This window comes from Molothrus ater, chromosome Z (assembly GCF_012460135.2).
Source record: "Molothrus ater isolate BHLD 08-10-18 breed brown headed cowbird chromosome Z, BPBGC_Mater_1.1, whole genome shotgun sequence".
In the NCBI taxonomy this organism is placed as follows: Eukaryota; Metazoa; Chordata; class Aves; order Passeriformes; family Icteridae; genus Molothrus; species Molothrus ater.
The window spans coordinates 27,564,353-27,587,355 of record NC_050511.2 but is presented as its reverse complement, the minus strand read 5'-3'; the positions used below and the strand labels follow the sequence as shown (position 1 = coordinate 27,587,355).

Genomic DNA, 23,003 nt, shown 5'->3' with positions numbered 1-23,003 from the left:
GAAGTCCATGGTTGTGGCTACTTGCTGCCCTGCTTTCTCCTCATCTGGAACTGAGTTCCACACTCTCATGGTCACACCTCCAGCAAAGCCTTATCTGTTTGTTAGTATCAGTTGAGCAGCACACCATTGCCTGGGGGATCCTCCACTATGTCTGTTCAGGAAATTGTCATCTGTGCTTTCCAGGAACCTCCTGGGCTGTTTGTGTTTCATTGTGCTGGTTCTGCAGCAGATGTCAGGGGAGTAAAGTCCCCCAAAAGAACCAGGGCCTGTGACTTTGAGGCTGCTTCAGATGCCTGTAGATGGCCTCATTCACTTTCTCCTGCTGATTGGGCAGCAAATACCCACAACAGCAAACATCCTTACTAGTCTGCTGTTTAATCCTCATCCATAAGCCCATCATCCTCATCAAGACAGAGCTCGACACTGTCAGGGCTGTCTCTCCTGAACACGGTGTAGCCCTTCATGCCAACACATGAACTATGCCACCATGTGTCTGTCACCGCAGTAAGATCAAAGCCCTGCGACTGCATGCAGGTCTTTAGCTCATCTTGTTTGTTCCCCATACTGTGCATACTGGTGCTCATGCACCTTACAGAAGTATTTGATTGTGTCAGCATTCCAGGAGTCAATGATTAAATGCTGCTACGTTCTTCAGACAAATTGTTGATCAAGTCTGAGGCTACATTTTGCAAGGGATACACTTTTGTGACCCAAAGGGAGGACCTCCCTTAACCCTTCTGCAGCCTTATCCTTTTCCATCCTCACCCTTTTTGCATTCCCATTCTCTGTATAAATCATTGTAGATTCACTCTAACCCAATTTTTCTTTGCGTGCTTCAACTGTGTAATAATCAATAGTGAACCTTGCCATCAAACTTTGCAGCACGTCAACAAATTTATACAAAAACTTGCTTTTGACAATACTTTTGCCCATGATTTAAGTAATCTAAACCACTCATTTGCAACCATTCCTGCAAAGGCAGTTCCCAGACAGTGATATTAAGTGATTGCTTGTAATCTAATGACTGAACAGTAACTTCTGCCAAGTGAAGGACTTTACATTCCCAAGGAGGCCAAGTTTTTTTCTATCAATCCACCTGCCACTTATTCAAGAGTCAAAAATTAGAAACAACCCTCGCAAAAGAAATGGGATGGGCAAAGTCAGAGCCAAGGTACATTTGTTCCAAAATAGCTGGTGCTCATTACCAATGTAGAATGCAGCTTCTACACTGTATTAATTCAGTCTATGGCAGTTTCTCCATTATTATTTACACTGACTACAGAGCCAGATCAAGCTAGTTGTGACAATTAGACACAGATCCCTTAAAATCCCATCCATTTTTAAATGTTGTACACATACTAAAGCTGACATGTACATACAAATATCACAACTCCCTGTATTGGACAAAAGCATTTCGAAAAGATTTTTTTCTTTTGAGCTTGAGCCCGGCTTTGACTAAGTGTTAGTTATATTTTGGGATACACACAATTTCCTCCATTACCTGTGTGGTACATATTTGCAGGACTCAGTAATTTGTTATGCAAAAAGTAACAAATTATTGCAAAGGGTTTGTATTTTGGTTTTTGGGGTTTGGGTTTTTTCCCAGAAGAATGGAGCAAAGCCTGACTACACTGAAGTAAGACCATCTTGAAAATTAAGCCATCAATGAAATCCTTCACGCATTTTAGCTCTAGCTCAATAAAACAAACAGTTTTAGCCCTCCTGCCCCTTCAAGGTCCCCTAGCCTTTCTTCATTAAAGAATTCAGCCTTAAATAGGTACACATACTCCCCTATTTTTCATGATTACAAAGAATATAAAAATTAAATCCTTTTCCAGTTCTTCCAGATTTTCCATTCTGCCAATTACTCTCTAAATAAAGCTCCCATAAACAATGTCTTTCAAAGGCAAGAGTTAAAACCCTTACCGCCCTTCTACAATTAAGCTTCAGAAAGAACTGCATATGGATTTGTAATGACAATGCTAGTCAGTCCCTCCATTGCCCCCTCTTGCAGAGCCACTGTAATTAAGGCACTGTGCCACTTATTACTAGTCTATTAGCTCTGACATCTTTCCATCAACAAATGTGCATTAAAAAATCTCTGCTGATTCCAAGAATCATGCAACACAATATCTTTTTGAAGGCTTAGTAAAAGGACTTTTAGCAAAACTCAAATCCTTAGATTTTCTAGGTTTAAACTTTACACAATGGCAAGCACTTTACAAAATGTCCCTGAACCTCTTTCAACAGTAACTGCAACTCCAGCAAATTTGTGGGTGATCCCAACACCTAAAACCTTTAAACAGAGAATTGTCTCCAGTGCTCTCAGGGTGCCCTGGTCTGGTCAACCCTCCCTGGCTCCCACAGCATAGTACCTACTGGTAAAAACACAGATGGTGAAATAATCCCATAAAGAGAAGACCTAAAACCAGGAAAATAAATTCTCCCTTGAGCCCTGTATTCAACAAGTAGGTGGCGTAAAAAGATGTGGGACTTAAAGATTGCCTGTTCAGAGTAATCTATTCTTGCTTTTTTTAGATTTTTAGTTTCATGTAACATATTACCTAGGCAAAGAAACATAAACAACTAGTACATTAAACCTAAAAAGGCACTGTGCACTTTGCAACATGTTCTTATATCCCCTCTGTGTTCAACACTAAATCAAACTGACCTAACAAAAAAACCTAAAAGACCAAACAAAAAATCACCCCAAACAAAAAATAAATGTCCAAAAAGCAAACACCCTAAAAAAGTCCATCCCAAAACAAAAAACAAACTAACCCCCAAAAAATACAAAAGAAAGAAAATGAAGAAGAAATCTCATCTTTCAAAATTCAGGCTAGTACTGTAGGACCACTTGTATCATAGATAAATTCAAGTATGTATTATAAAAACTACATAACAAAACCCATCATATTGCCCATGATGGAGGGAGAGGGGAATTCACTAAATAATGACTAAGCACTGCAGTGAAAAAGTAGCACAACAGCCAAAAATGCTAGCAAACTAGAACTTTTCATAGTAAGCTGCTATAGTGAAGGACAAATAGTCTGTACACTGCTCAGCATTTTTCAGTCTCTCTAGGACAGAAGTCATCCACACATAAGGGAGTCTTCCAGCAGCACCAGCAGTACCATAGCAAGCCACAGCTAACAACCTCACTCACTCAGATTCTGATCTTCAAAGACACTGAAACCTGACAGCCTATTACTTTATGATTCAAAGACTTATCCGACCCTGCTGCCTCCTCAAACATTTTTCCTGTTGTCTTAAGATACTCACTATCCTTTGCAGAACTTGACTCATCATATTCAAATGGTTGCCATACACTAAAGCAGAAAGTTACTTGCTTTAGGCCTTTCCAGTGCTCTTCATTTTGTAAATTCTCTGACATCTGAGTCTGTGCAAAACATATTATCTGGACAAACTGCCTCACTATTTTTAATCTATCAAGTGCTAAATGGTTTCCAAAGGAAAAAAAAAAAACAAACCTATTGTTGCTGATAAAAAGTATGTGTAAACTGGATTTTTGATGTGTCTGGACATATGACTACCAGAAGATCTTTTCCAAGACATTACACAAACAAATGTACCAAAAGATTTTTGCAGTTCACACCTGAAATAAAAATAACTACATGACATACATAATTGCAGAAACAGACAGATGTTTCCACCACTAGCTGTGACTACATTCTCCACACAGGCCAGAGTTTCAAGTACAAGGGATCTAGATGGTACCCAGCAACCCAAAAAGAACATTTTGGCAGTGGCATTTCCATGAGACAAGAAGCCTGGGCAAGAAAAGTCCCTTAGCAACATGATTTATATGCTGAATAACTATAGACAAAATATTAATGGAAGACTGGAAAAAGTGACCAACTGGTAATTCAAACAGATAAAAGATTTGCAACAGGGAAAAAGAAAAATAAAATGGGCACAGACGAACAATCTAACACAGGTATGGATGTGATTTATGAAGTTGAGGGGCTTTTTTATATTTAACTGCATTCCCTAAAATAGAATCTCAATAATGGCAGTTTTAACACTTTGGGAAGTCATATAGCTTATTACAGTTCAGAGTAACTACTTGTTTTTTTAAATAATGAGCAAAATTTGTAGATGACTGCCTCCTAAAGGCCAAATATGTTTTATCAATGCTAAAACATAGTTATTTAAACATCTGTGGAGATAAAAAACAAAGCAGCTGGAAGGTTCTTTATTAAATCAGAAACTCATGTTTGCCAAATCATTTGTAACACTGAAAGCTGCTTATCCACTGAAATTCTTGCCACAAATGAAAATCATTTTAATAAAGAAAAAAATCTATTCTGAATAGAACTGTGATGCACTTAGGATTCCTAAGTAAACACCATCCTAGCCTCTTCCAACAACCCATTAAGACAATTCTTCATACAACCAGCAATTCTCAGCACATTTAACTTTGTTGTCATCATCATAACAAAGTGGTCAACACGGAGCCTTGATGAGTTTTTTTCCCCTTCTGCCACTCCTATGTTCTTCCACTCATAATCTCCCATTCCAACCACTAGTTTAGAAGCATGGACTATATCACCCATCCATATTATTTAGAAGAGTAACAGCCAATGTGAAGCTAACTGAATTCTGTTCCAGACAAAAAGCAACAGAAGAAGAATTTGCCACTCCCGTGATTCATAACAACACATATCAGACATTGGAAATAGCATGCCCCAGTAAGTCATTACACTGTTAAAGGAACCATGCAAAATCACTTTTTACCTGGATGAAAAAGACACTGGCAGCATCAGATCCTTTCTCCACTTGGATCTGAGTCTGTCTGAGGGTGTCACCAAACCACCTATCCTTTTACCTATTTTATCATCCCCTTCCCTTACATTTATATACAAATATACAAAACATATTGGCCACTTACTCTGTAGACCTCCTCAAGCAGCAGCTTAGCACAATTCTGGCCCAGTTCCTCAGGAAGCACAGCTGCTCCCTGGCCCTGAGGGTTTGAGGCTAGCTCAGCACTGAGAATAGTGCCATTGATGGTTTCTGCAGTAAGGCACATGCCAAAACCTGGTGATCTGAAAGAAAGTGAAAAAGTGCATTTGATTTAAGGACAAAATTGGAGTATGAGCCAAGAACTTCAAGTCATAAACGGCTCTTCCCATACGGTGACAAACGTCCTGTTTGATGCAATAGATTGACACTGGAAAAAGAAAATTAACAACTGTACTTAAACCCAGGACCACAGTTGCCACAAAACCCTCTATGTTGGCTTTTCCCGGGCCAAACTTTAAATATGAAAATGAAAAAGAAAATGAAGAGCCATACAAACCTCTGAAATGTTTGGGGTTTTTTTTTAATAGAGGAGGGTACCTTTCAGATGTATTTAATTTGTGCTTCATAAATATTTCAGAGGTATCTGGTGTTTCTTCTCTGCAACATTCCAAACCAAAACTACCCTTCTTTAAGGCTTCAGCTCTTTCCCCTGGAAGCCGCAATATTTAGCATTTTAGACTAATTAGTTAGTATCAAGGATACTGCTATCATACTAGATTCATATTTAAGGTGAATGTCACAGTAGCATCAGAAACCCAGCCAGCCAGGTTGAAAGTGATTCAGTTCCTCTTGCCATGCTATTGTTTACCTCTCTGCATGAACTGCATGTAGTAAAAATAATGTTGCTGCCCCAAATCATTTGACTTTTTAAATTTCATAAACAGATGAAAAACAAAGTTGAGACCCCAAAACTACACAGCTCCCAGAAATATTTTTGCAATTCTGATCCTGTAAGCAGTTTGGAGCCATTAAAGTTACAATCCTGGCATACTAAATGTGATGAAGGATTGGAAAAGACAAAAAATACTAAAAGTTTCTTCAACAATTTCTAGGTTCATAAACTTTCTAATCTAACAAAATTTAACAAAATATTTCAAAAAGCAGAAACAGTGAAAGAAAACATGCATGCCTGCATTTAAGCATACAGACAGAAAACTGTCAAATGAGTTATCCAGAATCTTTCAACCCCAAGGAAGAAGACAGAGATGACAGATACCAGCAAAATTGTCTGAATCGCATCCACCACTTCTGTGTTCTGTCACTAAACAAAATCTGTGGAAGTACAATAAATTAATTTTCCAGTCCTCGCTAGTGAGAGGACAGTCCTTCAGCCATTCAGCAGAAGACAACCCATACTGCTTTAACACTTCCTTAAAACATGTCAGTCCCATCCTTAATATTATCATTTCCATCAGAAGGTGTACAGTCAACTTTAATTCTTGGTTTCCTGAACATATCATGACACCTTGATCTTAATCTCTTCAAAGCAACAGACTTGGAAATGAAGGGAGCTCAAATTGCCTTTAGTGGCAGTAGTGATGTATTTCATTCCTTGCTTAAGAAAACACATCTATCCCTGTTATGTATCTAGTGAATCACCCATTCTTTCTTTGTGAGAAATATTTATTTCAAATCAACAGAATAGAAGGTTGTGATCTAAAAACTCAGTAAAATTAGATCAGGACACCCTAGCAAATGAACAAATCAGAATAACATGTCTGTTTCCTGTAAATTCTGGATACTCACTTTCCAGAGTTGACCCCCTTCATATGGTCTGTGTAGATATAGATGTCTGGGAGGAATTTATTCAGGATGCCCCTTGCAGATTCCACCATTCTGTTTGCCATCTGTGGTGACACTCGGACAGAGTATCTACATTTCTGAGCTAAGAAATGCATTGTAATCGCAAGAAAAAATTGAAAGCAGAGACTGACAAAAGTGAAGAGGCCCCAGTGCATTATTTCAGAAAACATGTGCTTTATACAGCTATTCATGAGCTTTTGTCCATGTGCCTGTACCTAGAGAACCATATGCTTTCTACAGTCTTTTCATTGATATACCTTGAAGTGAAGTACACACAACATGTGCTGAAGAACAGATTATGACTAAGTAAACATCTATCTTGAAAATGCCCTTCATCAAATTTAAATAGCTGTTCTGTCATCTTGTACTTTCTTATGATGGAGGAAGTCTCATGTGCTCTGTTCTTCATAGTTTATTAAAACATGATCCTGAGTGAAGTTTCTGTGAATTAGCAACAAAAAAATCCTGGGAATAAGAAATTAAAGCAAATGTTCTAACAAAAAAAAAAAAAAAAAATTAAAAGGCTCTAAGAAAAATATCTTTGCTATCTCCAACTATTTTGCAGTCTTTTGAGGCTATCAAATTCACTAGCTGTCTAGTCATTTAGCATCTGAAAGTTCCAGGAAAGAACCTATCACTTACCACCCACATCGACCCACCTCCTCACAGTCCATAAGAGATGAACAGCCTTTCTGATCGTGTACTCAGGTGCTGCTTCAGAGGAACTCCCAAAAGATCTTCAAAGGTACAAAGCACATTATGCTTTAAATTCCAGCCCAACTATAATGCAGACTCACCCTCTACCCATCTGCACATATATTCACACAGCAATGCAGAGAAATACACTCTCAAAACTCCTAGTTAGCAGGGAGGAATTTTCTTTTCTACAAATTTCTATAGCATCTTCTGTGAAGTACGCAAACTCAAAACTTTAGGACCTTAGAGCAAAATCACTAAAAAATAATCAGAAAACTGTTTGTTCTGCACAGTTGATGCACTCAGTATTTTGGATTATATAAAAGGCTGCTGTAATACAATCTTAACAGGAAGATTTCTGTGAGGAAGATTTACTCAGATGAATCTTGGAGGAACAAAAGAACACATAAGAAAGACATAAGGATTTATCCTTCCAGATGTTTTGTATTCTATTGCCTTGAAGGACCACTTAATAGCTAAACTGAGTCTGCCTCTTACCATGCTTAAAGGCAAACCTATACCCCTGAGAAAAGGGCCCAGGAAAGCCTACAGCAAGGTGAAAGTTTAGAATTCAATCAGGTATATCAATCAAAACCTGAGCAAAGGCCCAGAAAAGCATATAGCAAGGTAGAAGTTCAGAATTCAATCAGATACATCAATCAAAGTGGTCCAGAATGGTGCTGCATATTAATGTCAATTTAGAACAATGGCAGTAAAGTCATGATTATTGCTTCCTCCTCCACACAGAAACATATGTACTTACTACAGAGCAGAATGGAGGCATAAGAAAATTACTTCCTCCACCAACCACAGCAACTATCACCAAAAGCACAATGAGGTGCCTTCCTTTCTGTTCTACAGCACATGTATCCAGTAAAACAGCTCTTGCTTGGCACTACTGCACCTACCTAAATGCTGCGATTGGACAAGGTAGTCAAAACATCCAGTTTATACACACAGCTGTGATGGCATGCCATAAACTAAAAGAAGAAATAGGCTGCAAATCTACACCTCTGGCAGAAAACGTGACCTCCTTCCTGCTTTCTTTTTGAGTAATCAATGCCAAATCATGTTTGGGACTCTCAAACACAAATTAAACTACATGTTGGCCACTGCTTAAGACAGTTTCATGTAAGGGATTTCTGCCTTCTTTCAATGACAGCAGATTCATGACAGATACCATACAAAGGCCACAAGAGAAAAAGAAATTAAATAAGAAATAATCCAAAACATTGGCTAGATTTGCGGTTGTTTGAAAAAGTAAGGAGTTCACAAGAGTATTTTGTGCCCTTATCTCCAGGCAGAATAAAACCTCCTGTACTTCCGCCTGCACTGGTACCACAACTTTCTTTCAAAACACACCAAAAAGCTCAGTGTGTGCTGCAAGGTGTAAACTGAACTAAGATTTAACTATCACCTTAAACTGTCATCCCATCTAACTTCTGCTAAACTAGTAACTGCCTATTTAATGCACAACTGAACTACATTGGTTACTACTGAATTTACGCACCAAGTAAGATTACTTTAAGTGCTCCTACATTATGTGATGGAAGGTATTTTAACTTTTTCTTGCTATCGGAAAGATTTTAAATAGTGCCATTCAGCTTTGAATTCATTCAATAGCCTACAGATGCTTTTTGAATAGCAATGTTTTGAACACAGGAGTTTTGAGGCACAGTCCTGAATATGACCCCTCGGTGTAATGTTGGCCTGTGTTACCTAGATACATGCTCAGAAAGGTGGGTGCACTTCTACAACTTCCAAATTAGTTCTTTTTAATAAGTAAACGCATTTAAAAGTAGAAAAACAGACAGACAAACAAAAAGGATACGCAGTTCCTCTGATGCGCTTGATTTTTCCAGGGTCTGTGAACTGAACAGGCTGCAAGACCTTTCTCACTGGGCAAGAAAACAGTATCTCTCCACCCCCTTTGGGAGGCATTCCTCTTCGATTGATCTAGAACAAATAATGGAGGAAAAAAAACAGGTTAGTAAATAGTACAAAGAATGTACTTATACACCCCAGAATTACACTTTTATTTCTCAGAGTATAAAATGTTTTAAGTAGGGGCATTTTGTGAATACAGGCAAGAAAACCACATCCTAAAAGCCGAAATGGATTTTGCATCAAAACTAAAAGCAGGCATTGATTTCTTTGTTCCTCTCAAGTAAAGTAAAGCATGGCTTCTCAATACGAAACAGTGCAAAACCAAACAAAAACATCTTTACTAAAACGACCTTGTCTTAAGTCTTGTCTCTAGTAGCAGATTGCACCTTGCTGCTGAGGAGACAAGAACTATTTGATTTGAGCTCAGTTGATTACACCATGGTGCTGATAATGCCAAGGTCGTGGCTTTGATTCCCATATGGAACATTCACTTAAGATTTGGACTTGATGATCCTTACAGGTCCTTTCCAACTCAGAATATTCTGTATGTGAGGGACTAGAATGAACTCATTCCCACTAACAAGTGTGTCTAGCCTGAGCCAGTCCCACCATTCCAAGCCAAGGATGGAGCTGGGACATGGGCCAGTGAGTGGGTCTGGGCAGGGAGGCCCACAGCCAGACAGGGCAGGGCTGTGGCTAGCTGAAGGCCAGCCCTGCTGCAGGGTCACAGGAGCAGAGGCTGACAGTGCCAGGACAATGACATGGGCACTTGGGCCAGGATGGGGGTGAAGGGTGAACCTTTGCAGAGCAAGGCACCAGCAGGCCCCAGTAGTGCAGCCAGACCCCTCACACATTTCTCCCACCTAAAAGAAACCCAAATGTTGTTTTGTATCCAGATTTACTGGGCCTCTGAAGACTGTAGTCTTCAAGAAAAACTTCTTTCCTCTATTTTTCCTGGAGACAAACCTCAACGACCCAAACACAGATTCAGCTCTCCTACAGGTGAAACAGGTTAATGATACCGTTTTTAATTCTTAGCCCCAAGCATGGGGCAGAATGAACGAGTAGAAATAAAAAGATAATAAATGAACTGAAAAGCAACAAAAAGCAAAAAGATTTCTAACTCTTCTTTGGAGACTCAGAAAAGTCACTACTTTCTCCTTACCCTATCACTGTGTGGCTCGTAGCCACAACAAATTATCTGTTAGAGACAGAAACCCACAGCAAGAACATGGTCCCAGGCTTTTATGAAATTATGCAGGAGCATAATTTCAACACATGCTTGAAAAGAAAGGAACAAACTGTCTTACCTTGATTTCCAGACTTTCACCATCAATTCCAAACTTCTTCAGAAGGGGTAGAGCTGTTGCCTTAAGGACATCAACCTATGTGGAGCACAGAATTTTAAGAACAGACTTTCTATTGGAAGTTAGGTTAGTCAGTAATTTAAAAAATCACTAAATTATGAGGTGACTAACAGAGACAAGTCTTCTTCATAGAAGGTATTTTATGGGAAAACATGGGAATGCAGCACAGAGAGCTTAATCTAGTTAGCCTACCACAATACATCATTATTAAAAAAAAATTCCTAGAACAAATTACTGGCAGATAGAATTTCCTGTTCTGGCTTTCTTCCTCAGCCTGATTTTGAGTGCCATTATGTAAAACACAGTACTTATTTCTCTGATCAGTGAAACATTTCTCTGAACATTCCTACGTTAATGAGTAAATAATATTCCTCTGTTATTACTAAAAAATTCCTATAGCTAAACAAATTAATGCAAGGACCACTGCATTTTTTCAATCATCACTGCAAGAGCATGCCCTTGATTTGGCAGAAAGATCATTCTATCAACAACTTCTTTTTACCTGTTTCTAAGAAACAGAAGCTTATAGGTAGCTTCTACTGAAGCACTTAAAAGAATCTGAAGAGGGTAACACATCATCAGTGTATTCCCTTTTAAGCCAGGTGCTCACCAGGTCCAGGTCTGAACAGAATTATCCTTGCCATTGCTCTTCCTAATTCCTAAGACTACAGGGATTGCCCTCTTCTTCCATCTTCCAAAACTTCAGTAGTGTTGCCAAACATGATATAAATTATTTAGCAGTGCAACAGCACAGGGAGTTACCCAAGACAAATAGCTGTGGAGAGACAGGATCAGGACAGCATGACCAAAGAAAAGATAAACACAGATGAAGGAAACAGTCATGAGGTAGACAGCACTTGAGAAGGCAGATAAAAAGCACCCTCTTTCCCATGCCTTCAGCCAAAATTCATAATTCTTGAATTTCATTTTCTCTGCTTTGAAGAGAGCGCAAGCCACTGACAAAATTGCAGCACATACCTCACCTACAAATCTGTGAACATTTTGTTGGTGGTACCTGAGGAGCTATGAGTGTATGTTGTAGTTCTCAAATCCTGATCGACAATATATCTCCTTTTTTACAGAAAGACATTTGGTGGTGTTTTTAGTATCAATATTTCAATGTCTACATTAAAATAAACAAAACTGCAAGCCAAGCCAATGCTTGACTTCTTTTAATTTAAAAAGTTTACGGTTTTTTAAAGCCAGGCTACCTTGCTTTGGCCCTTCAATAGTATTCATTAACTATACAAATTTGACTTTTGGAGTAAAGCCTTTAATAACATGCATGTGCACAAGCATGTGAATACCACTGGCAGAAATCTCAACAAGCTGATCTGGTTCAAATTAAAATTACACAATGTTTCTTCCTCCTTCTCATGAAACAAAACATACCAGTAAAAAATAAAAACTTTACTGTGTAGGTTAAGAACTCAAAAAACTTCAAGACTACTTGTAGTTTTCAGTCCTCAGAAAAATTCCAGGCATAATACTTAGAGGTACCAGACAGACAAATAATAAGACTGACTGTTCCAATTTTGCTGCCTAAACAGAGGAGGCAATCAGCAGTATTTGAAGAATGGGAAAAGGCTGTTCTGCCTCCCAGGCAAGCAGGGAGTTGTGCAGGATGTGAAGCAGTTCACTGAAAATTACAAAACAGCAGCTGAACTGAGCTGTAAACCCATTTTTCTATCCTTTTGCCTATCCTCAGCCATAAACCCCATCCCTTAGCTCCCCTTGGAGGGCAGTTATTCCATTTCTAGAACAGACAGCATAACACCAAGTTGCACCTAAACAGATGCATCATACAACTGATGGTATACCTCACCACAAATGACAACATTCTAAGTCACATAAATATTGATTATTTGCAAAGTTGTGTAAATGCAAATCACGCATCACTTCCCTTTAAATAAATCTACAGTAGCTAAGAAAAAGGTAGAAAAGTAATTTTAAGAATCCCTTATCCAGTCCAAAGATATTTAAAAAAACCAAACACTGAAATAGAGAGCCTGCAGCACACGGATACCTGAGAAAGGGAAAAGCACCAGTTGGCCTGTATATCCATTGGCATGGCACTTACCATTGAGCCCACCTAACATACGGTGTTACGTTTCACAAAAAAGGGCCTAGACTGGGAGAAGGGGAAGGGGAAAATCAGAGTTTAACAGGGAAGAAAGAACCGTGGGAAGAAAACTCAGCAGGAAAAACTGCTTGTTTTCTACAGACAACTGTTGAATTCTGATTAAGTTTGACAATTACTGCTCCTAAGCTGAAATTTCACATACTAGTCTCATGTCAGCATGACAGTCATTTGAACTCAAAGGCCCCATGGTATAGCTGTAAAAAACTTTAACATGTGGAAACACAAACATCAAGAATGATTACTCTAAAACAGGGTACTGCAGCTATATCTAAATGTCAGAATAACAATACATAGAGAAGGAAAGGAAATAGAAGCTATCAATTGCGTGCCACCTCCATTCCCTTCAAAAAGGCACCTTACAAAGGGCATCCTCTGTATACATAATCATTAGACGGAGAAACTTAAAACTGCCTTAACCCAGTCCCACATGGTTGGTCCCACAAGCTACCCAGGGTCAGGTCTTGCCAGTGGCAGCACAGGAAAACACATTGCAGGTGTAGACTGCCAATGAATAGTCCAGGCTGGTATTCCAAAGGCTTATCTCTTCCTGACAAGTGAGAGCAAGTAGTATTCCTTTCACCCATTCAGGATGTATCACTCACACAGTAATACTGTGCAGTATTATCATACAATCATAGAATGTTTTAGGGTTGGAAGGGACCTTAAAGATCACGTAGTTCCACTTGCCCCTGCCATGGGCAGGGACGCCTCCCACTAGACCAGGTCCCTGTCCAGCCTGGCTTTGAACACTGCCAGGGGGTGTGGCATTCACAACGTCTCAGGCTGATTTGTTCCAGTGTCTAATGAGGCACCAAATAACATGGATATTAATAATGTCAGCACAGTCCCACTTGGAACTAGTGCATGTTCAGTGGCCACGGTACTCTTTAGGAGTTATGCCAGTTGTCAAAGAGCTTTGCATTGGGCCCTGTTGGAGGGTTATAAATGTATGTAAACAAACACCACAGTAAACACATGCTCTTATACTCCAGGAACGCAGCCTGACCTGTGCTTCACTGAACTCAGTTGAAGTTTTCCTTCTACCAAGATGTCCTTTAGAAACTCTTCCTCTCACCTGAATCTCTTCTACTCTCCTCACAGCAGGAGAGCCACCATACTCCCTTGCACGCAGCTGACAAGGATGTCTCTGGTGAAAACTCAAACGACATAGCAATCACAAATACTTCTGTGTAAATGGCTGTGTAAAAGCCAAGATATCAGTGCTGAAAGCAGACTTCACAAAGCCCAGTGGGTCAGCCTACCTGTTCACTGCCACCATGAGAGAAAGGTCACAGTCCCCTGGTTGCACACATATTCCTGCTACTTGCCTCCCACTGGCTACAGTTCTTCAAAAACTGCTCCAGTGCAGATTCCCCATGAGTTCACAAGTCCTGCCAGCAAACCTGCTCCAGCATAGGCTCCTCTCTCCACAGGCCTGCAGGTCCTGCCAGGATTCTGCTCCAGTGCAGGCTTCCCATGGGTTCATAGCCACATTCAGGCATCCACCTGCTCCACCTGCAGCATGGGGCCCTGCACTGGCTGCAGGTGGACGTATGCTTTGCTGGTGGCATCTATGGGTGGCAGAAGGACAGCTGCCTCACCATGGTCTTCATTATGGGCTACAGGGGAATCTCTGCTCCAGTGCATAGAACTCCTCCCATTTTTCACTGACCCTGCTCTCTCCAGGGCTGTTTCTCTCACGCATTCTCACTCTTCTCTCCATTTCCAGATTATTCCACTGTTCTACCCCCTCACTCTTCCTCCTTAAAGCTGTTACCTGAGCAGTGCTACCACCATCACTGATGGGCTCAGACTTGGCCAGCAGTGGGTCTGTTTTGGAGCCAGCCAATGTGGCCTCTGCCAGATGAAGGTGAAACTTTGGTCAGCTTCTAACAGAAGCCACAGTCTGTAGCATCCCAGCTCACAAAATCCAGCCATGCAAATCCAATACAACCTACTAGATTGAAATAGAAAGGTTGCTACATGAAGACCAGCAGGTAAAACACCTAAGCTTCCACACTGTAGTCACACTAGTTTGCCTTTCCACCTTTGGAAAGCAGGAAGCATACAGATAGATAAATTCAAGCACCTCTTTTTGGGCAAGCATAGGTAACAACTGTTCACTGAGTTCATATACACCCTCTGTCTACTGAAAAATAAAAACCAAAATCGATTTAAAACCAAGTTTCCATTTACATAAGCATACAAGTAAATTAGGGTAACGCTTAAATTTGTGCTTTTAGTCTCAGAAACCAGTAGAGACATATGTTATACCAAACAACTTGTAGAAGTCTTCTAAGTACCTTATTGGTGTGCACCAGGATTAATGTTTACTCAGGCAAGTTAAACAGACATAAGCCAGGGTGAAACCAATTTTAGGACCTGATATTCAGTTACAACCACTTAACAGCAAGCAAGTATGAGCTGAGTCACAGTAACTGAAGTTGTTACTGTTGTCACTAAGAACTAAAACGTAGTCTCTACTATAGCACAATGAACTTAAGATGTAACTCTTTACATGCATTTGATTTACATTCAGCATACAGAGCTTGGGAGTCAGCTGATGTATGCCAACTCACCTGTCTAAATTTTGGCAACAGTAAGCACCCTTCAAGAACAAAATGGCCTTAATTCTTGCACTCATTTGAACTAAAACAGTTTAATCTCAGGCCCATGCAACTGATGCCCAAAAGGAGGTAATTCCCAGAATCAAGACTCTATTGTTTAAATGAGTGTCCAAATTTACTTGAAAGTAATATGAACATTGGACTACTCTTCATCTCCAGATTACTGCAAGAATTTCTCCATTGTGATTAAACAGTCAACAAAAAAGGACTTCTTTGATTCTTAATACTTACAATAAGTACTTTTAATCACTATGACTGAAAGGGTAGCAAAAAATACTTCCTCTTTTTTTCTAATAGTGCTGTGTACAACCCACTTTGATCATCCCTTGAGTCATGGGGATGTCTCACAGAGCCACAGGTGAGAGAGTAAGATTTTTAAATGAACAGAGAAACATAGCTGAAAAGTCATAAATTCGAGCAGGACTCAGGGGCTCGTGTACTACCTGCAGTTACACTTCACAGGTATTTGTATTCATTTAAACTGGTTACATTTTCAGATTACAATGTGTCCTTAATTTACTCGGAGGAAAACAGGCAGTGTCCAATCACCATTCAAAAAGAAAAGAGTAATGCTGTTCTCTAAAAGTAGAAGTTTATGTTTGGAGTTTTTGGAGAAAAATAAATATAGCGTGTGACCACCAATCATTTCTTCAGCATTCTGATCACGTCTCCCACAGCTCATTTCTGGTGAAAACTCAAACTCCCACAGCTCATTTCTGGTGAAAACCAGTTTTCTGGTGAAAACTGGTACAAAACAAAGGACTGCAGATAAGTAATAGAAACTAAGGCAAGCATTTCATAGCCATTTCACCTACCACACTTTCTGGCATGTTTCTGAAGAACCAGAGACTTATTTCATATTTTTGCTACTGTAATTGCCTAATCACCATGTGACTCCAGTTTCTAATAGAAAGAAGGCTTGAAGCAGCAGTGGTATGACTATGTCCAGAACCCAACAGAAGAGAAAGATTCCTTCCTTTTTGCACTCATATTTTGAAGACACTTTCTTCTTTATAGAGTAAATACAAGTGTGGGGCAAGAGAAATAATCCATTGAAATTCTAAGAGAAGAGAAGAACCAAACCTGTGTTAGGGCCTCACAATGCATTTAAAAGGAGTTTGCAGGGGAAAAGACAGAAGCCACACAGAACTGAAAGTCAGCTCAGTCAGGGAGATTACAAACTGAAATTCAGAGTGTGATACACTCTAGTTTAGCAGGTGCTTCTTTGACTCAGCGAGTTTACTAATGCAGCAACAATGGATACTTCTGGAAGTGAGGGATGCTAAAAATTCAACATGATTTAGACACTTCTTCCCAATCTTGTTATTTTAGGGGGACAAAAAATCCTTCTCTGATACTTAAACTTTATTACTTACCGAAGGATCTACTTGATCATTTGTTACTCCCCTCAAGACAATCTTCAATGGATGCTTCATGAAAGGTGCCAAGCAGAGCAGACTTTCCAAGTAATAGCCAATACCACGGCTGGGGCTGCAGTCATGTTCCAATGAGCCTCCGTACAGGAGACCAGGCTGATAGTACAAGGTCGTACCTGGGGAAGGGGTCAGGGGAGCAAACCAAATGAGAGCACTGTAAAACACTGGCCATTAAAACAGCACAAAAATACTTTGTAACAACATATGAGGCAAATTGAAGACAGGAGACTATATGGAAGGCTAAAGCACTTCCAGCACACTATTTACATGTCTGCAGGTAATAAATGGGTCAACACATGAGTATCTGTCAGTCCTGCACACTACTTTCTTCCTTTCCCCTCCCCCTTAAACCAAGGATCTCTTAGCAATCTCCAAAATGCTGATATAAGCAATTATTATTCTCCACAGAAGCTAAACCTTCATCAGTCTATTAGGTCTTGGCATATTTGATGCTAATTCATTCACTTTACTTACCAACTAAAGATCATTACAACCCTTAAAAAACCCAAAACCTCACACCAGGTGAGTCTGAGGTTTCACATGAAATGCTTTTCACTCTAATCAAACTCTTTTCTAAGCGTGAATAAGCAGGCAGTCTGGCTAAGAAGTTTGCCTCTGTAGAGGATAAATCTTTTTCTTCTACAAAAATCAATTCTGGTACAGAGGAACCTTGCCCACTGTGAAATCCTGCATACCTAACAAAATACTAATTTTACTAAATTTCTTGGGCAATAGAGCTTCCTTAGCTCCCTGCATTATGGTAGAGCATTGACCTTCTTGCATGTGATCAATTAATACAAAACTTGTCAACTTTGTTATTTCTGATCTTCTCAGTCAATCTTACCTGAACACCTACCTCTATCAAGACAAGACTTCCATTCTACTGCAGAAACTGATAAATCCTGAAGACCAAGCAGAAAAAAATACAGATCTCACCTGTTTGGTTTATTTCAATCCTTGAGCCATTGGTCACTTTGTCAATCAGGCGAATAAAACTTGCTTCAAAATCTAAGGAGTAGAGCACAGACAGAATTGTAAAGTTTCTTAGAAGTTCAACACCTTACCTGTGCTTTTTTTAATCTTTTCCTGCCTTCCATGACAGTAAGGCTACTCTCACTCTTCAAGTTGTGCTGTAATGCCACCACATGTGAAAAGGGTATTCTCTGTAAAAACAGAGATGTTAACATGAGCCTCCACACTTATAGGCATCTCAAATCAATTGAGATGCCCTCAGATGCAGCAGCTAGACTAGTCACACAGCACATAATAAAAGCGGATGTTTCTGACCACAGTGGCTTCAGGGATTGCTCTTGTCCAGGACAAAACCTTTGACAATTTACATTTTAGTCAGTACAAAGCAAAACAGACAAATCATAGCAAACAGGACCCCATATACTGAAGCTTGACAAGCTAATAACAGCTTCACATTATTCTCTGTAAAAGTGCTAGCTTAAAAGAAAAGGACATTTAGATGTGAAGTGCTACTGCTGCATATCTGTTCCACAAACAAAATTAGTTGTTTGCAGACTCTAAAATTTTCCATTTCCAAAACAGTTTTGCACATACTTAGGGTAGAGAGCCACAAGTCATCCCACTGCCTCTTTTCTTGCTTACTGTGTCCACTATACCGTAGCAGTTTGTGTGGAAATGATTCCTCAGTTTCTCTCAATTGTGTGGACTCTCACCCAGAGACAAAGGACAAGCAGATTTAACCCAACCTAAATCCAAAAGTACCAACCAACCATAACCAAAAGGAAATAACACACACCAAAATAAACAAACAAATAAAACACCCCAAAAAACAAAACGAAACCAAAACAGAAACACCTGAAAAAAGCCATCCCAGGAAGAATATGCTAGTATTCTAATGCTAGTATCCCAATACAGTACAGGCTCAGTATCAAGGAAGATAGGTGAATACATGCAGAATTCAAAACCCAGTTAGTTTTAAGAGCCAACAGCATCTGCATAATTGTAGGCTGCAGAACTCACTTAGCAATAATCCTGTGTTATTTCTTACACAGTAATCAGGTTTTTCTTTCTCAATGTGATTCTAGGATGTAATAGATATTTAAACCACAGAGCTACCTGCAGAATTTACAGTTTGTCAATATTTGCATAATATGATTGATGCCTCAGTCATACAATACTGGTTCTGCTCTCTTTCTAAACTATGACAGCTTATATGCTTACAAAGTTTATATCACTTTATAAGCACTGGGGCATCTTCCAGTGCAAGAGTGCATGTGAGCACACATTTCACTCTTGGAGAACACCAGTTGCAGAGTTTACAAAAGCTCTAGTCATGAAAAGCAAAAGAGCTGCATGCTGAATTATCAACACAAATCAGGATTTATTGTTATTATTTTTCTGTTACAGTTATAGTTTACACTTGAACCCATACTTTACACTTGAACCCATACTTAAAAAGTAAATTCAAACACTCTTTAAAAAAACATGGCAATAGCTACAAACTTCATCACCACCAAATGCTCCACAGTGATAATAAATACTTTGGATTGTGGTAAATGTTAAGTCAAGCACACAAGAATGCTTTGGCAGTTTTTGAGTAGAATTTTTAGCTACACACCCAAGGCTCCTCAGGAGACAGAGAAGTATCTACCCCTGTTCTGAACTTTATAACAGGGGGTTATAAAGTTCAGAACAGGGGTAGATACTCCTTGCCCAAAAAATAACTGTTTCTTCCTCAAACTCTGTCCTATGTTTTATTACTTCAGTTATGATGGAATTCATCCTGGGATGCCAAAGGCTTTATACGAGAATGACGATGATACTCCCTAAGAAAGACTTCCCTTAAACAAAACTGCAGAAATGAGAATAAATTATTTCACCTCTTTCACCTTTCCTGCTTCGGCAAACCCTGACAAAAATCAAAACATAAAACGTGACCTATTCAAAGTGCACGAACGTGAGCTCCCACCAGCACAGGGAGCACACGACGCTTGGGCACGGGCACGCGGCAGGAACGATGGCCCAAGAGACAGGGAATTAATTCTGCCATCCCGACTGCCAAGGCACCGTCACGGGAACGAGAACCAGCTCCGGGGCTGTGGAGAGGCTCCCGCACACGCAGCGAGCCGGTCAGAGCCCCGCCGGGCGCGGAGCGAACGGCGCTGCCCCGTGGGGCGGGACGGGCGGCCCGGCAGAGCAACACCAGCCCCGTCCCACCGGGACGGCCCGGCAGGGCAGCGCCAGCCCGGCCGCCAGCCCCGGCCCTTGATGGCCCGCTCTGAAGAAAAGGCGTGACCCGCGAAGGCAAGGCTGCCGAGCAGAGCCGAGCCGAGCCGAACCGAGCCGGCGGGACGGGGATGGTACTGTCCCGTTCCCCTCTCCCCGTCCGCCGGGCAGCGAGAGAGGCTACGGCAGGAGCCGGCGGGTATGTGACAGCCTCCCTGCTCCGGCCTCCTTCACTGGCCCTGCCGCTCCCGCGCCTTCTCCTCCTCCTCCTCTCTCCCAAGCCCCGCAACCCACGTGTGACAGCTACACCCGAGATGGCTGCGCGGGCGCTCAGGGGAGAGCGCATCCACGGGAAGACACCGGGACTCGGCTGGGTCCCTACTTCTCAGTGGGGCCCGCCCAGATGCAGCCCGGGCTGTCCCAGCTCCCCGTGGGGGTCTGCCCCTGCCCGGCAGCAGGTCCCGGGCACAGCCGGAGCTCCGCCGCCCCCCGACCTCCTGCCCCGCGGCCGCCGGTGCCGCCGCTCACCGCGGAGGCCGGGGTCCTCCTCCTTGGCACGGATCTTGCGGATCTTCAGCGGGCGGCCGCTGAGCGTGGCCAGCACCAGGCGCTGCCGCAGGAAGTTGCATCCCGTGTAGCTGAGGCACTGCGCCTCGCCCGCCGCGCCGCCCGCCATCCCGCTGCCCACGTGGTTGGGAACAGGAAGCGCTGGGACAGCGGCGGGGGCAAAGGGCAGGGGGCGGGCAGGGCTCGCACCGCCCCCCGTGCTTCGTGCTCCGCGCTCGGCGGCGGGGCCGTGGCGGCAAGGGACGGGCTGAGTTTGTCGCGGCACGGGTGCCAGCCTCTGCCTTTTCCTCTGCTCTCCCAGCCTGCGTGTTTTCAGTTGAAACTTAAGGAGTGTGGAACTGTCGGGAGATGTGTCTGACCGGAGCTCGGCCCGCTGCTCCTCCGGGTGAGGTGGGCTCTCCTTCGGCGGGCGGGTAAGGACGGTCCAGAGCGGAACGTGGTGCCCGCACAAGGGTACTGCCCCCACATCCAAATGAGTCGGTTTCTGGGAACATGTTCCTTAGGCAGTACTTTTCAGTAATTTATTTCCTACTTTAAGGAAAACGATGGAGGAATGAGTCCTGCTCGCGGTCCTTGGGACAGCCTTTTTGCTTAATGATAGTGACAGAGTCCCGGTGTCCTGGAGGAGACCGACTAAAGCTTTCAGTCTCTTACTTTAAGAGAAACATCGATTACAGTGGAGGTGTGACAATGTTAATTGTTAGGCTACACATATGTGCCCATGAAAAGAAGTTTATTGGAATGGAATACTCTAGTTGTAGGGGATGTACAAGAATAATTTAGCCCAACTGCTTCACTTCAGGGCTGACCCAAAGGTAAAGCAGGCTCTTAAAGGCTCTGTCCAAATGCCCCTTACACATTGATAGGCTCAGGGCATCATCAAGCTTGACCACCCTCTCTGTAAAGAAATGCTTCCTAATGGCGAGTCTGAACCTCCCCTGGTGCAGCTTTGAACCATTCCCACACATCCTGTCACTGGGTCCCAGGGAGGAGAGATCAGCACCTCCCTCCCCACTTCCCCTCCTCAGGAAGCTGTAGAGAGCAAGGAGGTTGCCCCTCAGCTGCTTTTCTCCAGACTAGACAAGCCCTAAGCCCTTAGCAGCCCCTCACAGGCCATGGTGTCTAGTCCTTCCACCAGACGCCTTCTTGCCCTTCTCCAGACACCTTCGAGGACCTTCCCATGGTTCTGAAATGGTGGAGCCCAGAGCTGCACCCAGCACTGCACAGGAGGCCCTGCCCTAACAACGGGACACACAGGGACAGTCACCCCTGTAGACTACCACAGCTGGTGCACCCAGGATGGGGTTTGCTGTGCCCAGGCTGGCATTTGCTGCATCCAGCATGGGGTTTGCTGCACTCAGGATGGGGTTTGCTGCAGCCAGATGGGGTTTCCTGCACTCAGGATGGGGTTTGCTGCTCTCAGGATGGGGTTTGCTGCATCCAGCATGGGGTTTGCTGCACTCAGGATGGGGTTTGCTGCATCCAGCATGGGGTTTGCTGCACTCAGGATGGGGTTTGCTGCTCTCAGGATGGGGTTTGCTGCTCTCAGGATGGGGTTTGCTGCTCTCAGGATGGGGTTTGCTGCACTCAGGATGGGGTTAGCTGCTCTCAGGATGGGGTTTGCTGCTCTCAGGATGGGGTTTGCTGCTCTCAGGATGGGGTTTGCTGCAGCCAGGATGGGGTTTGCTGCACTCAGGATGGGGTTTGCTGTGCCCAGATGGGGTTTGCTGCTCTCAGGATGGGGTTTGCTGCTCTCAGGATGGGGTTTGCTGCACTCAGGATGGGGTTTGCTGCTCTCAGGATGGGGTTTGCTGCAGCCAAGATGGGGTTTGCTGCAGCCAGGATGGTGTTTGCTGCTCTCAGGATGGGGTTTGCTGCTCTCAGGATGGGGTTTGCTGCAGCCAGGATGGGGTTTGCTGCTCTCAGGATGGGGTTTGCTGCAGCCAGGATGGGGTTTGCTGCTCTCAGGATGGGGTTTGCTGTGCCCAGATGGTGTTTGCTGCACTCAGGATGGGGTTAGCTGCTCTCAGGATGGGGTTTGCTGCTCTCAGGATGGGGTTTGCTGCTCTCAGGATGGGGTTTGCTGTGCCCAGATGGGGTTTGCTGCCCCCCTGGCTGCCAGGGTACACTGCTGGCTGCCACAGAGCCTGCTGCCAACCAGCACCCCTTGAGCCCTCTCTGCAACCCCAGAGCCGCCCCTCTCCCAGTTTAGACTCGTGTGTGGCATTTCTCTATCCCAGGTGCAGAATCTGGCATTTTGACTTGTCATTTTCATGTCACTGGTGATTGCCCAGTGCTCCACTCTATCCAGATCCCTCTCTCTGTAAGGCCTCTTGTCCTTCAGGAGAATCAACAGCACCTTACACAGCTGTACAGCAAAAGTCAGACAATTTTCCTTACAAATGATAATACTTTTTATTTTACTAAATTGTTTTCCAGAGACTAAAAGTTC

The 23,003-nt window shown here is 42.5% G+C and overlaps 1 protein-coding gene across 1 annotated transcript in view; it reads right to left on the bottom strand.

The window, feature by feature from the left end:
* Positions 1 to 20,660, bottom strand: part of RCL1 (RNA terminal phosphate cyclase like 1) — a 33,041-nt gene extending 12,381 nt beyond the window's left edge. The window contains exons 1-7 of the mRNA XM_036403889.2: positions 20,513 to 20,660; positions 17,723 to 17,794; positions 16,727 to 16,902; positions 10,524 to 10,598; positions 9,158 to 9,282; positions 6,574 to 6,699; positions 4,913 to 5,069 (exon numbers count right to left, since the gene is read on the bottom strand). Coding sequence (XP_036259782.1) covers positions 4,913 to 5,069; positions 6,574 to 6,699; positions 9,158 to 9,282; positions 10,524 to 10,598; positions 16,727 to 16,902; positions 17,723 to 17,794; positions 20,513 to 20,660 — 879 coding nt within the window. The remainder of the gene's footprint in view (positions 1 to 4,912; positions 5,070 to 6,573; positions 6,700 to 9,157; positions 9,283 to 10,523; positions 10,599 to 16,726; positions 16,903 to 17,722; positions 17,795 to 20,512) is intronic.
* Positions 20,661 to 23,003: the final 2,343 nt, after the last annotated feature.